Genomic DNA, 15,201 nt, shown 5'->3' with positions numbered 1-15,201 from the left:
ACAAAGCAGATCCTGTTGGGGCAGGTTGACACCAAGGTAAAAACTCTCTTGAAAACCTGCCTTCTCGCCGAACAGTGTTCGATGAACCAACTTGTTCCAGGAAGAGAGAACGAAAACTGGGCACTTCTATCCGAAAGAACAGACTGTAGAAGCTCGAAGATACCTTCATAAAGTAAGTCGTTCTGCAAAAGACATAATGCCCGAATCTGGGAGTCCGACTGATTTTCGGATTTGCATGCATTAAAGAGAGAACCGCAATCACACCTCAACAGGTGGGCGGGATGAGATGTGCATGCTCTTGTAGCTGAGCTGCGGATCCTCAGTCCTTGTCAAAAAAGACGAGTACTGTAGTACTGTACTCCGAACTTATTATCATTATTAATTGCTAACCTACAACCCTATTTGGAAAGGCAGTATGCTATAAGCCAAGGGGCTCCAACAGGGAAAATAGCCCAGAGGAAAGGAAACAAGGAAAAATAGAATATTTCAAGAACAGTAACATTAAAATATCTACTGCATAAACTATAAAAACTTTAACAAAACAAGAGGAAAATACAATAGAATAAGATAAGAGGGGATTACCCACTACGGAGCAAACCTAACTCGAGGACGAGAAAGGAGTTATCCCTAGAGAAACACATCGGCCGATGACCGAACTCAGGCTGAGGGAGAGCGTCATTGTCAGAAGGTTGATGAACAAGATCAAGGTCAAGCTATGGGTTAGTCATATAAGCATCTTTGGAGGAGGCTCATGAGGCTGGAGAGCTCAGGTTGCTTATACAAGTCCTGAGGGGGTATAGGCCGACGGGGACCAAGAGAAAGCTTGATTCTAAGTTGCTAGAGCCATAATGTAAGCACAAGCTGAATTCCATGCCCTAGAACAGAGGAAATGAAAAAGGAATAACGCCCAAGGGGGTTATGTCTCCCGGTGCAGGTGTGAAGGGCCGAGGAGATCCAAAGAATCAGCCCCAAAACCGTGATAGCTATCCGACAAGTTCTCAAACTTGTGGAGAGAAGAGAAGCAAATGGTTGGAAGACTTCTGTTGTGGCAACCGCTTTGTAGAAATATGTTTTACCTGCTGGAGAAGGCGTACAGGTGAGAGCGTATGAACAACTAACGAAAATCTTATCGATGAAGATGTCGGCTTGTACGGTAACCATTTGCCATAAAGTGAGACAAGGGAAGAAGTAGGGAGCAGAAGAGGCAACTTTGTTCCTAAGGCACATGGGACATCAACTCACTAGTCGTAGAAGTGGTAATAGTAGTAGTAGTGGTCAAAGAAAACGTTCATGAATGCTGACGAGGACTGGAGAGCTAATGAAGAAGACTGCCAATTGTATAAGCGGGCTCTACGAAGTTCAAAGATGATGAAAACATCAGGAACCGAAAACACTGTACAGTACTGTCGTGAAACAACAAATTCATGTGGAGAGCAAGGTATTAAGTGCAAATGTTGATAATTGTGCTTTACCCTACCCATCGTTGGAGAGTGCTAGGTTAGGTTCCAAGAAGGGAGTGTGTGCTCAACTCCCCTAACTGCAGGTCAAGAGAAGCACTACTGAAATAGCGCAACTCAGAGAGATTGAAGGATGACAATCTGTGTTGTCTAGATGAAGATACTCTCCTATGAACAGAGAAGGAGAGTCTTGCTTGGAAGAGCAGTGTGCTCGCTTGAAGTAAGGATCACAGTTGGTCAAGTTGTGCGACCAACTCCCAGCGAAGTTCTCCGTCGAACAAAGTCGGAAAAAACGCACCAAATGACAAGGTTTCAGAGATTCTTTGATGGACGTCGGCAAATCTACCTACAAGCTGGAAGAGCAGTTCATCTAAGAGAGGGAAACTTTACCTCGGAAGGTAAAGTAGCGAGATGTGTACTGTGACACTGAATAGTGGTTACTACCAGAGGTTTCGACGAGTTGCCTGCAGAGGCAGAAAAAGATTGGATACGAGCAGAAACCGGAAAGGAGCTGGTCTGTGTTACCTTGTAGGTTTTGAAGTGCTGGCAATCATGAGAAGAAAAAGTCAGGTGCTGGAAGCAGTTGTTGGGACACCAGAAACCTGGAAGAGAGCTGATAAGTGATTGAGAGCTGACAGGTGATAACGAGCGATGGCGAGCTAGCAGGCGACCATGGACAATCACGAGCTGACGGGCAACCGCGGGCGATTACGAGCCGACGCAAAACCGCGGGGGGTCGCAAGCTGACAGGTAATTGTAGGCGATTGGGCATACAGGGAAAGGCGACCAACCTCTGTTGCTGTTGTCGGCAACTCTTCCCACAAGCAGGAAGATTGCAGGACAGCGGCTAGTGGAGGGACTCTCCCTCGGTAGGGGAAGTTCCAACTCTTGGAGGCGAACCTCTGGGTAGCATTGTCTGCTTCCCATCAATGAGCTTTAGCTGAAGTTGAAGGTCGACATCGAGTGTTTACTATGAAACGTAGCCGAAGATTGGCTTTGGGTTTCCCCAGAGAACTCTGAGGAGTTCTAGTCACCAACAGCTCCGGAGAGGACCAAACCGGCATACGAGAAAGGCCAAAGTCAGATTGATGATCATGAACTGCCGCAGGCAAAGAAGGCAATGAATGGGCAGAGCACCAACTACCCCAGGAACAGGAACATCCGACTTTGTACTCCTTACAATGGCTGACTGAGCCGAACGAAAAATATAGCATCGCTAGCGCCGGAGAAAAACCAAAAATTTAAAGAAAAAAACCCTCGGGAGAACAACCCAACCCACGGACAAGAAAGGTGTCCCCCGAGAGGTACAAGAACATGCTAAAGACACTGCACTTCCTCCACAAGCTGCCATCACATAACGGAATGCGGCGTCGTTATTGCTATACAAAAGTTGGACTAAAAATAGTTTTATTTGAAATTAATTAGCTAAAGAAAAACCACTTGAGAGAAGAGCCTAACCCACAGACGGGAAAGGTATTCCAAGAGAGGACCAAGAACATGCGGCAGACTACAGTAATCCCTCGCCATTTCGCGGCTCAAGTTTCGCGGTCTCAATGCATCGAGGATTTTCAAAAATATTCATCAAAAATTAGAAAAAAATGGTGCGAGAGTTATGCGGGCGCTAGCAGAAGGCAAAGAGTACAGTAGAACATCAGGTATCAACACGGAGATGGCACGCAACTCAAAATCCACCTCTCTGATTCGCTGGCCATCTTGGCTCCAGAATCTCGCAAGCTGATTGGCCGAGCCGCCGAGTCGCTTTACCCAGTATCTCTACCAGCCGTGCGCCCCGCAAAGGGAGACCGCATTCATTGTTCTCTCTCGCTTCGCTTGTGTTGCTTAGTCTTGACGCATGGAACTTTTAGCTGTTTTCTTTCGCTTTTTAGTGTAAAATAGTACTTGTGACGCCCTTGAAAATGGCTCCTAAACATCCTCTACCCTCTACATCCTCTAGTGAACCTAAGAAGAAGAGAAAAATGATGACGGTGAACGAGAAAGTGAAATTATTGGACATGCTTAAGGCAGGCAATAGCTATGCTTCTGTTGCCCGCATTTACAGGGTGAATGAATCGACGGTTCGCTACATAAAGAGATGAAATGAAAATACGTAAAACTGCCTCAATAACGTTCGCTAAGGACACTAAGCGCGTTGTGATTCCTTGTAATAAGACGATTGTGCAAATGGAGAATGCGTTATCAATGTGGATAACGGACTGTCGGGAAAAGAAGATTAGCCTCGATACCAACATGATTCAAACCAAAACCAAAACCCTGTATGATAGCCTAGTTCCTGGAGGAAAATCCAACGAAGACGACGAAGGTGATGATGACGATGAAGATGATGATCCTGCCCCATGAGAAAAACGTGGTTTTGTTGCCAGCAAGGGCTAATTCGAGAAATTCAAGAGGAGGTTTGGCCCTCACAGCTTTCCTTTGTATGGGGGAGGCCGCCTCGGCAGACCAAGAGGCAGCTCTTTATTACGTCGAGGACGAGTTCCCGAAATCAATTAAAGAAGGTGGCAATTTCCCAGAGCAGGTGTTCAATATGAATGAAACTGGCCTCTTCTGGAAGAGGATGCCGTCCCGAACATTCCTTTACGAGGACGAAGTGAAGAAGCCAGGGTTCAAGGCCCACAAAGATCGCGTCACTCTCCTCATGTGCGGGAATGCTGCGGGCTTCATGCTCAAGCCCGGCTTAATTTACAAGTCCATGAATCCTCGGGCTATGAAAAACAAAAACAAAGCCTTGCTGCCCACCTACTGGATGAGTAATCAAAAGGCATGGATAAGCAAAGCCCTCACACTCGACTGGTTCGTGAACTGCTTTATCCCACAGGTGAAGCTGTACCTCGCGGAGAATGGGTTGCCCTTTAAGGTCCTCCTCTTGCTGGACTGTGCAGCCAGACATGAAATGGATCTGCATTATGACGGGGTCCAAGTGAAGTTCCTGCCCCCAACACCACTTTCCCTCGTACAACCAATGGATCAGGGTGTCATTCGAGCATTCAAGGCCTTCTACACGAGGTCCATGATGGAGGGCCTCATCTCCTCCATCGACAAAGACGATGAGGACTTCAGCCTCAAGAGATATTGGCGGGAATACAACACTGCAACGTGCCTGGCCAACATTCAGAAAGCTCTTAATGAGATGAAACAGTAAACATTGAATGCAAGTTGGAGAAAATTGTGGCCAGACGTTGCTCATGACTATGAGGGATTTACGCCAGACAAAGTTCACCACTCCCCTTTAGATAAGGCTGTGAGGCTGACACAGTCAGTAGCCAACGAAGGTTTCTCTGACATGACGACGGATTACATCAACTCACTGATCGAGTGCCACTCGGAGCCCCTAACCAACGAGGACCCTGTCGATATCACAAGATTAGCGAGTGAGGAAGAAGAAGAGGTTTATCAACTTGAAATTCTAATCTGAATGGGTCGACACACTTAACTACAGGGATGGGTGTGTTCGAAAAAAAGGTGACTTGCTCAGTTCAAACCCACAAAACATAGTTTCATCAACTTTTTCGTTAATTTATTCAAACAGAACAGTTCCTAAGAAGTTTAGTAATGGCACAGTTTTGAAAACCACTATAGAATTAAGAAAGGAGATAACTGAAAAGGCAGAAAGGTACGTCTACATGACCAACACTTCCAAAGAGTATGGTAAATCAAAATTGGCTCTCTGCTTAAACTTGGATAAACTAATGTAGCAAAAGGGATACACCTCTACCGCTAGAGTGTTATGGGGTCCTTTTTACAGACCAGACAGTACTACATTGGATCCTTCTCTCTGGGTAAAGTTCATTTTCCCTTTGCCTACACATACACTGAATAGTCTGGCCTTTTCTTACACATTCTCTACTGTCCCCATACACCTGACAACATTGAGATTACCAAACCATTCTTCTTCACCCAAGGGGTTAACTACAGCACTGTAATTGTCCAGTGGCTACTTTCCTCTTGGTAAGGGTAGAAGACACACTTTAGACATAGTAAGCAGCTCTTCTAGGACACTCTAAAACCAAACCATTGTTCTCTAGTTTTGGGTAGTGCTATAGCCTCTGTATCATGGTCTTCCACTGTCTTAGGTTAGAGTTCTCTTGCTTGGGGGTACTCTCAGGCACACTATTCTGTCTTATTTCTCTTCCTCTTGTTTTGTTCAAATTAATACAGTTTATATTGGAAATATCAATTTTAATATTGTTACTCTCCTTGTTTCCTTTCCTGACTGAGCTACTTTCCCTGTTGGAGCCCCTTGGGCTTATACCATCCTGCTTTTCCAACTAGGGTTGTAGCTTAGCAAGTAATATATAATAATAATAATGGCCAAGAAGACCACTAACAAAGTACAGAAACTAGTATTGATAAGGATAAACAAAAAAATTGGTATATTCCGAAACCATCGTCTGTGTAAAGGCGAACCAAATACAATCAAACATTGTTGAAAAGCCTCCCTGGAAAAAGTGATGATGCAGACTAGTGTAGTTTTTAAGCTAGCCAAGGCTGCTTTGATAGATTTGAAAAAGAACGAGGATTGATAGCATTCTGAGGAACGAAGAGGCAGCCACTCCAGACAAAGGAGCCGCTGAAAATTATTCGGGGAATTTTAAAGTTACGTAGTCTGGACAATCCTTTCACCTTCAATTGGCCTCTTTTGGAAAACACCGAGGAGGATTTATATCACGCAAGATGATAAGGCCTGTCTGGGTATAAACTTATGAAAGATACGCCAACTCTAATGTTGTTGGATAATGCAACTGGCGACCTTGAAGGTCAATACCATTCCAAAAACACTAAGGTTTTTCAGGAAGAACCACATTGATGTGAAGGGCTGGCAATAAATCACAGGTAACTAGCCAGTTCTTCACTGGATGGATGCAGGAGTTTTACCCAGTGTGTGTAATTATCTCCAAGAGGAACAGTGCCACTCATTAAGAAATATTACGCAATTTTCATCAGAATAAAACATAGGAATTGTGAACCCGACAATACAGGGCTATTCTGAAATCTGAAACTCTTTGGGTCAAAAGAATTGTATGAGGGATTCCCAACCTGTAACCACAATAAAGATATTGATGAACGTGATGATAACTAGAGTAAGTTTATTCAGAGATGGAGGAAACAAGCAGCAATGAATATTTCTGACAATAGTATTTACACAGATAAAAGTAGGAGCCAAAGCATTGGTCTACGTAGAAAAATCATCAAAGCTAGACCCAACTTCAAAAGTTCAAAGTTGGAGCAAATGCTTTTTTGTTGACCAAGCGGACATGAGTCTTTTTATAGTTTATTTATGACATATTTGTTTTTGATGTTGTTAATAGTTTATATATGACATGTCTGTTTTGACGTTGTTACTTATTTTTGAATGATTTATTGTTAATTTGTTCTCTCATTTATTTATTTCCTTATTTCCTTTCCTCACTGCGCTATTTTTCCCTGTTGGAGCCCCTAGGCTTATAGCATCTTGCTTTTCCAACTAGGGTTGTAGCTTGGATAGTAATAATAATAATAATAATAATTAAAAAAAGTCAGTCAGCTTACTCAGCTTCTTTTCAAATCTGTCGATAAACAAATGGAGTGATTTACAAAAGATAGAATTACTTCCTGATATAAAAAGGAAAGATTCAAAACAAATACAAATGCTTCACCAAGACCAAAACACAACTGCAAACAAAAGAATACTAAAGGCTTTAAAGGCCGCTCATGAATGGCAAAGGCAAGGGATAGTGTTATTCCCCTATCAAGCAAGACAATGCCCTGGAGACTGACCATATACTGTATACATAACAGCACCCAAGCCCCCCCTCTCTACCCAAGCTAAAACCAAGGAGGGCCAGGCAATGGCTGCTGATGACACAGCAGATAGACCTATAGGCTTCCCCAAACCCCCCATCCTTAGCTCACAAGAATGGCGAGGTTGCAGCGACCCAAAAACTAACTAGTTTGAGCAGGACTCGAACCCCAGTCTGGCAATCACTAGGCAAGGACGCTACCACCAGGCAAGGACGCTACCACCAGGCCACCAGAACTCTAAAGCATACGAAAAGGAAATTCAAAAACTCAGTCTTTACTTTATCAAAGATCTTGAAATAGTCTCTTCAGGGTTCCCAACGTGGCTTCATGAGGACATGGAGTCTTAACTTGGGGCCATGGCAGAATATTAAAAATCATTTAATAAACAGAAGGTCCTTGACTTAAAAACATATCCAACTGAAAACATAAAACTCATATTGTACCAAAAGCTAAAAATTAAATATTAATAAAACAACATATAATTTAATGCAGTAAGCAAGATGACATTTGCAATATGAAAATGGTCTATTTGTTGACGTTTGCAGCTCAAAATCGAAGGCATTTGAGTTGAGGAGAAGCCTAACCTAGGCCGAAGCTTTACAAAATTTGACTTGCAAATAATTTGACCTACAAACAGCTTCTTGGACCCTATTAAGTTTGTAAGTAAAGTACTTTCTGTACGTTTCAAAATATTGATAGAAATCAAAACTTTTTTTTTCTTTAAATTAGGACTGTGGAATTTTGGAGAAAAATGAAAGTGGGTAACAAAAAGGGTAAGACTTTACAAAGAGTCTAAAGTTGAGAACCCCCCATCTTGGGATAACTTACCAGTGGATTCTCTCTGCTACTTTGATGAGAGCCTTCCAAATATGGCTTATTTCTGCAATGGGGGAGGATGTTATTTGAGAGACATCAAAGAAGAGGTTTTCCCACAACCTGTTCAAATTAAAATTAAATTAATTATATATATACTATGATGAGTCAAACTATATTCTTACAGTGCTGAAACAAATAAATTCGGGAGGGAAAAATATATTTATAAAATATAAGTGATTGAAATATAACAACAAAAACCTATGATAGACATCTAAATTTCATCTTTTAACATATACTTCTTCAAAAATGGCAAAGATAAAAGTAATTTGTATTTTTCCCAATGATACAAACCTCGAGAACTTTATTTCAGAATATAGTTTCAGCGAAGCTGGAAGACTAGCCATAAGACTTTTTAGCGAGATGTAACTACCCTAACTGCTAGATAGCGGGTGATGGGGTAGTAATGGCTATCGTCAATTTTGCTTGCAGGCAGGACTTACCGGGGGACAGGCGATGGGGAGTCAAATCAGTATATCGTTAAGAAAAATACAAATTACTTTAAATTTCTTTTGCTGCGACACTAAATAGAAACCTTAACGCTCTTTATTAATGAAGACTCACCTCTAAGGTGGGTGGAAGTGCTTAACCAACTGGCTGGCTTTAGACCCGGGGTCATTCCCTGTTCGTGCTATGCATATATAAGGGGGAAAACCCTGACACCTCGCTAAAACCTATGTGTAATATTATGCTTTAGTGGCCTGAGCAAGCTGTATGATTGTGATACTAGCGGTGTGACTAGTCTAGGTAAAAATTCTCAGAAACTTAGGAATCTTTGAACCAGCCATAGACGTTACTCAATCCCACCTTGGCAGGGGGGTGTGGGGACAAGCATATCTCTATATCAGGTTACACAAGGAAGTGGATTTACCTTCTTACTGAGGAGACCAGCGTGCCGAGTATGGTAGGTGCTGTTCCCCCAGAGAGGGGAAGATGAAAGAAAGAGCCAGTCATTCTTGTCCTTTATCCCAGACTTAATCCCTGTTAACCTCTGCCCTCCACCATCTGCTATTTGTCCATCAAGGAGCCTGAGGTGTTTAAACCATTTGTTGTGTAGCCACCACAGAGCCAATGGAGACCATCTCCATGTTCCTGTGGGTCACGTCTTGAAGGCAGACGTGGTGAAGATTGTCCGAGGCTTCCACACACCCGCTTGTAGGACCTGTGTCAGTAGTTTTTCTTGAACGCTAGGAACGTACCTATGCCCCTAACGTCATGAGCTGTGGGTCGTCTCGTTTAAGGAGAAGGATCAGCGTTCAACGCTCAGTCTATGACCTTGCGAATCCAAGACGAAAATGGGCTCTTAGTGATCCTTCGTTTTACCTTTCTTGAACTGACGAAGAGTACCGACACTCGGGGGTGAGCTCCTGTAGTTCTCCTGAGGTAGCACCTCAGGTTCTTCCTAGCGTATTACAGTAGCTGTTGATATGGATCATTAGTCACGCTACATAGGACTCCCCATCTGAATGGTTTGAATGTGGGATACGAGCTTCTAGGAACAATAGGACTCCCAATCTGAATGCTTTGAATGTGGGATCCGAGCTTCTAGGAACAAAGTCGAGCATTGCCTTACCCATCGCCGTCAATGAGACGAAGGAGGACCATAGGATTTGCAAACTCTCTTAGCCAAAGCCAAAAGGAGCGAGAGAACTGTCTTCAAGGACAGGTGAGGATCTGCTGTTTGGCATCCTGGGTCGTTGGAGGCACTCTTTAGGGACCGAAGGACACGAACCATGCCACGTTGATTAAGTCTAACTTCCGACTGAGAGACAATACTAACACAGAAGAAAGGTCAATTCTTTTCAGACTGAAGGCGAGGCTCAACGACAAGTGGTAGCCTTTCATTGCCGAGACCGAGGGGAGTTTTCCCCTTGAAGGTTATGCTGGAAAGTAGCAATGAGGGGGTGAGATACCCTGTCCATGACATCAACCACTGAAGGAAGTCTGCTAGCCTGTTAGCCAGCAACTGGAGAATTCTGGAGGTATCCAGAATATCCTTTTACAACTTGCTGTGAAAGCTTCTCCGTACAAGATGTTGGAAAGTGTCCAGGCATGAAGAACATACGGGGCCTATGGCACTGTGGAAGATGATCACATGTGGCTGTCGAGTTAATCATGACGTGGAGGGAGTGTCTCGGCACTTCCGTCAGCAGCCGAAGAAGGTACGGGAACCATCCCACAGATGCAAAGCGGAGCCGAGAGGGGCATTGCCAGGTTGCAGAGGATCTTTCCTTTTTAAGCACCCTTGTCATTGAGCAGTGCGGGGGAAAATTGCTAAAACGCCAGCTGACCTGCTGTTGCCGAATGCATCCAGCCATAGAGCCTGGGGATCCGGCACTGGGGAACTGAAGAGTGGAGGAGAGTTATTCAGGGACGTTGCAAAGAGATCCACTCTCGGGGAACCCCTCAAAGTCAGGACTTTGTAGGAAACTGGATGATACAAAGACCACTCGGAGACCACTATCCGAGGAGCTCTGCTCAGAAGACCGTGAGCACATTCCTGCTTGTCCGGAATAATAGAACTGATAGAGAAACCGAGCAGTCTTCAGATCATTTACCATACCATGCTAGGAGAGAAGTGCTGCGAAAAACAAGCACCGCCCTATTTGTTCCAAATGAGCCACTATCGTGGTGTCGTCGTTCGCCATTACCACAGTGACCTGCCAGAGATTGATTTATCTGCTGCAAGGCTGCACTCATCTCTAGATTTTAATGATAGTACCATTCATATTCTGACCAGAGGCCGGAGGCCGAGTGGTACAGCATGTGGGGTCAACCTTTCTTTTGCTGCATCTGAAGAGAGCATCAAATCTGGGGAAGGGACGAGGTGGTCAACTCCTCGGCGGAGATTCTCGTTTGTCAATCCTCTTCTCAAATCTGTCTCCTGCCTGGTTCCCATAGAGACAAGAAGAACGGGAGATCCCTCAGGCTGAACAACCTGGGATCTAGCTGCCCCTAAAGAGGTTGGATTCGAAGGAGTCCGATGCGGGCTTGACGAACTAGAGTAAAACAGTGGCCCCTGAGTCGTAACCACTGCTAGCTGAAAGTGTGTCTCGTAGAAGGAAGAGACTACCACTATCTTACACCTTGGAACCCGTTGTTCTGAGAAAACTTCTGCGGGTTGATGACTATGAAGAAACCAAAGAATAACCGTCTCTGATAAGGAAGCAAGGATATCTACCGAGATTTACTTCAATCCTCTTATTGCGGTAAACTCAAGGAGTTGTCTCATTGGTGACGAAGGTATGCTACAGAGTCTGTTAGGATCAGCCAGTTGTCCCGAAATCTTCGGAAAACGAAACTGATTCTGGACGCCCAAGTTGACACTAGGGTAAAAACTCTCGTGAAAACCTGAGGTGCTGTCCGAAACGAAGCACCTCACCTTGACCTGGTATACCTGTAGGTTCGAAGACACTTCCTTGATGACGGATGTCCTGTAATCCAGGAGTACTAGTCCTAGTGGTCAAATGTGCACAGTAAGTCCTGTGGAATAACTGCTTGTTTGGCCAAGTGCCTTCTCACCAACATAGTTTGAAGAGCTAACTTGTTCCAGGATTAGAGAACGAAAACAGGAGACTTTTATTATAAAGAACCGACTGTAGAAGCTCGGAGATACCTTGAAGAAATAAGTCGTTCTGCAAAAGACTCGACGCCCGAGTCTGGGTGTACGACTGGATTTTTGGATTCACATAGATTAAAGAGATCCGCATTCACACCTCAACAGGTGGGTGGGATGAGATGTGCATGCTCTTGTAGCTGGGCTGCGGATCCTCTGTCCTTGTCAAAAAAAAATGAGTACTGTACTCCAAACTTATATCATTATTATCATTATTAATTGATGAGCTACAACCCTATTTGGAAAGGCAGTATGCTATAAGCCCAGGGGCTCCAACAGGGAAAATAGCCCAGAGGAAAGGAAACGAGGAAAAATAAAATATTTCAAGAAAAGCACCATTAGAATAAACATCTCCTACATAAACTATAAAAACTTTAACAAAACAAGAGGAAGAGAAATACGATAGAATAAGATAAGAGGGGATTACCCACTACGGGGCAAACCTAACTCAACGACGAGAAAGGAGTTATCCCTATATAAGCACATTGGCCGATGGGTGAACTCAGGCTAAGGGAGAGCGACACTGTCAGTGGATTGACGAACAAGATCAAGGTCAGGCTATGGGTTAGTCATATAAGCATCTTTGGAGGAGGCTCCTTTGGCTGGAGAGCTGACGTTGCTTGTACAAGCCCTGAGGGGTATAGGCAGATGGGGACCGAGAGGAAGCCTTGAATCCAAGTTTATATAGCCATAATCTATGCACAAGCTGAATTCACTGCCCTAGAACAAAGGAAATGAAAAAGAAATAACCCTGCAGGGTTGTCTCCCGATGCAGGTGTGAAGGGCGAAGAGATCCAAGGAATCGGCCCAAAAAAAAGTGATAGTTATCCGACAAGTTTTCAAACTTGTGGAGAGAAGAGAAGCATATAACACCAAAGAATTATGCTCACAAGATTCGGTCTGAATCACTGGAGAAAGGTGGCAGAGGAGAGTGGTTGGAAGACATCTGTGGTGGCAACCACTTTGTAAAAATATGTTCTACCTGCCAGGAGGTGGCTTATAGGTGAGAGCGCATGCACAACTAACAAAAATCTTATCAATGAATATGTCGGCTTGTAAGGTAACCATACAGCATACAGTGAGGCAAGGAAAGAAGTAGGGTGAGGAAGAGGTACACGGCATGTCAACGCACTAGTATTAGAAGAAGTGGTAATAGTAGTGGTCATGGTGCGAAGAAAACGTTCATGAACGCTGACAAGGACTGGAGAGCAGATGAAGAAGACTGCCAATCGTAGAAGCGGGTTGTTCGAAGCTTAAAGAAGATGAAAACATTGGGACCCAAAAATTACTGTACAGTACTTGTGTGAGACAGGTTTTAAGTGGTGAGCAAGGTATTAAGTGCCAATGTTGACACTTGTGCTATACCCTGCCCATCGATGGAGAGAGCTGGGTTAGGTTCCAAGAAGGGAGTGTATGCGTAACTCCCTCAACTGCAGGTCAAGCGAAGCACTACTAAAGTAGCGCAACTCGAAGAGACTGAAGAATGCCGATCTGTGTTGTCTAGATGAGGAGACACTGATGAACAGAGGGGAGTCTTGCTTGGAAGAGCAGCATGCTTGCTTGAAGTGAGGACTGCAGCTCGTAGAGTTCTGCGACACCACCCAAGTTCTCCGTTGAACAAAGTCGGAAAAAACGCACCAAAGGACAAGGCTTAAGAGATTCTCCGGTGGCCGTTAACGAACCTACCCGCAAGCCGGAAGGGCAATTCATCATAGGCAGAGAGCAACTTTACCTAGGAAAAAAAAGTAGCAAGCTGGGTAGTGTGACACTGACTAGTAGTTACTAAAAGAAGTTTTGATGAGTTGCCAGCAGAGGCAGAAGATTAGAACTGAGCAGAGGCCGGAAACGAGCTGGTCTGTGTTACCTCGAAGGTTTTGAAGTGCGAGCGATTATGAGTAAATGAAAACGTCAGGTGCTGGAAGCAGTTGTTGGGACACCAGAAACCTGGAAGAGAGCCGACTGCCGTTCGTGGGTGATAGCAAGAACGAACCGACGGGTGATTGTGGAAGATCACGCACAGCTACAGCAGGAATGGATGAGGCACTTCCGCTAGACGACATTAGTCAACCTGGCGAGATGAGTCAGCTAGGCAAGATGATGCAACTTGGCGAGACGAAAATTGCTCAAAAGGCGGGGCATGGAGGAATCCAATAAAAAAGCAGACCCTCCTCAGGACATATGAATAGTGTGTGTATTTTTCTATCATTTCAAAATAATACATAACACGTTTGCTTAATATTTAAAATTTCACCCTCTTCCTGAAAATATCTGCAGATTTAAGATTATATTTCAAATCCAGAACTTGACTTGTATATTCTAAAACTTTCAGCCCCACTATATAAATAAAAATTCTGTAGAGTACTTTGTTCTTTCTACAACACTTCAAATGCATTCCCACAGTAAAGGAAATGGTAACTCTAATAACACATCATGTCTTGTGGTATTCCTCGTACTATGTAATACACAAAGTTAACAAACCATTTAAAGGAAAAATTCAGAAGAAAAAGCTCTTAACCCTTTTACCCCCAGGCTATTTGGAATTTTCCAACCCTAGCTCCAGGGGTTATTTTCTATTCAAGCACATTTTGCAGTATTTTTTTTTCAAATTGCTCTAACAGCCTTAATTTTTGTCATAGAGAGGTCAGGTTGGTCTCATTCTCTTGGAAAATGCCTGAAATTTTTCAAAAAATTATCAAAAAAAAAAATGTAAATAGCATTTTTTTACAAGGACGTACCGGTACGTCCATGGGGGTAAAGGGATGTGTTTTGTGAAACGTACCAGTACGTCCTTTGGGGGTTAAAGGGTTAATTATCATCATAAGCTAAGCAACAACCTTAGTTTGAAAAGCAAGATGCTATAAGATCTTGGATTGTTGTTCATTTAAGAATTAATTACATTATATATGATTCATTACTTTTCCAATAACCATAATGCAGCAAAAGCCAGCGTTTCATAACAAAGTAGCATCAGTGTAAAAAATGAAGCCCATTCAAAAAATATAATCAGTTAACCATAAAATCATGAAGTACCTAATCCCTATATTATATTTCATACCTTAATACAGTAAAATATACTAAAATATGTATATTTCCAAGTAAATAAAAAGAAATATGAATAAATCACCAGAAGCCCACAAAATAAAATTCCAAAGAAACTCATTTAGGATGACACTAATCTTTGTGTGTAGGTAAACAATTAACGGAAATGAAAATTGAGCAAAACATCATCCACCTTCCCCAATGTCTACAATGGCATGCAGAAAAAAATCTGTAAAATCAAGTAAGTCAAAAAAACTTCATGGACATTGTACAAAAGCAAACCACAACTACAGCACCGTCTTCACCCACTTGCTACTAATGCTTTTATCAACTCTCTTTCTCCAATTACAGTAGAGAAAACAACACCGAGAGGGGCAAGAGGGTATTAGCTTTAAAAATACAAATGCATTAGTTACA

General features: G+C 43.3%; 1 protein-coding gene across 31 annotated transcripts in view; it reads right to left on the bottom strand.

The window, feature by feature from the left end:
* The window catches only part of LOC137635945 (uncharacterized), a 152,020-nt gene that overhangs the window by 8,009 nt on the left and 128,810 nt on the right, over window positions 1–15,201 (bottom strand). For 20 of the 31 annotated variants that reach the window (XR_011042849.1, XR_011042852.1, XR_011042855.1 and 17 more), the window contains one exon: window positions 8,085–8,192. Coding sequence is in view for 6 of the 31 variants with exons in the window: in XM_068368409.1 (XP_068224510.1) it covers window positions 8,085–8,192 (108 nt within the window). In the remaining 25 variants the exon portion in view is untranslated. Of the gene's footprint in view, window positions 1–7,513; window positions 7,674–8,084; window positions 8,193–8,423; window positions 9,258–15,201 lie in introns of those variants that run through there. The other 11 variants (XR_011042857.1, XR_011042850.1, XR_011042845.1 and 8 more) reach the window with 9 other exon arrangements.

This window comes from Palaemon carinicauda, unplaced genomic scaffold (assembly GCF_036898095.1).
Source record: "Palaemon carinicauda isolate YSFRI2023 unplaced genomic scaffold, ASM3689809v2 scaffold20, whole genome shotgun sequence".
NCBI classification, from domain to species: Eukaryota; Metazoa; Arthropoda; class Malacostraca; order Decapoda; family Palaemonidae; genus Palaemon; species Palaemon carinicauda.
Note: the sequence above shows the minus strand (reverse complement) of the source record. Positions and strands in the feature narration are given on the sequence as shown.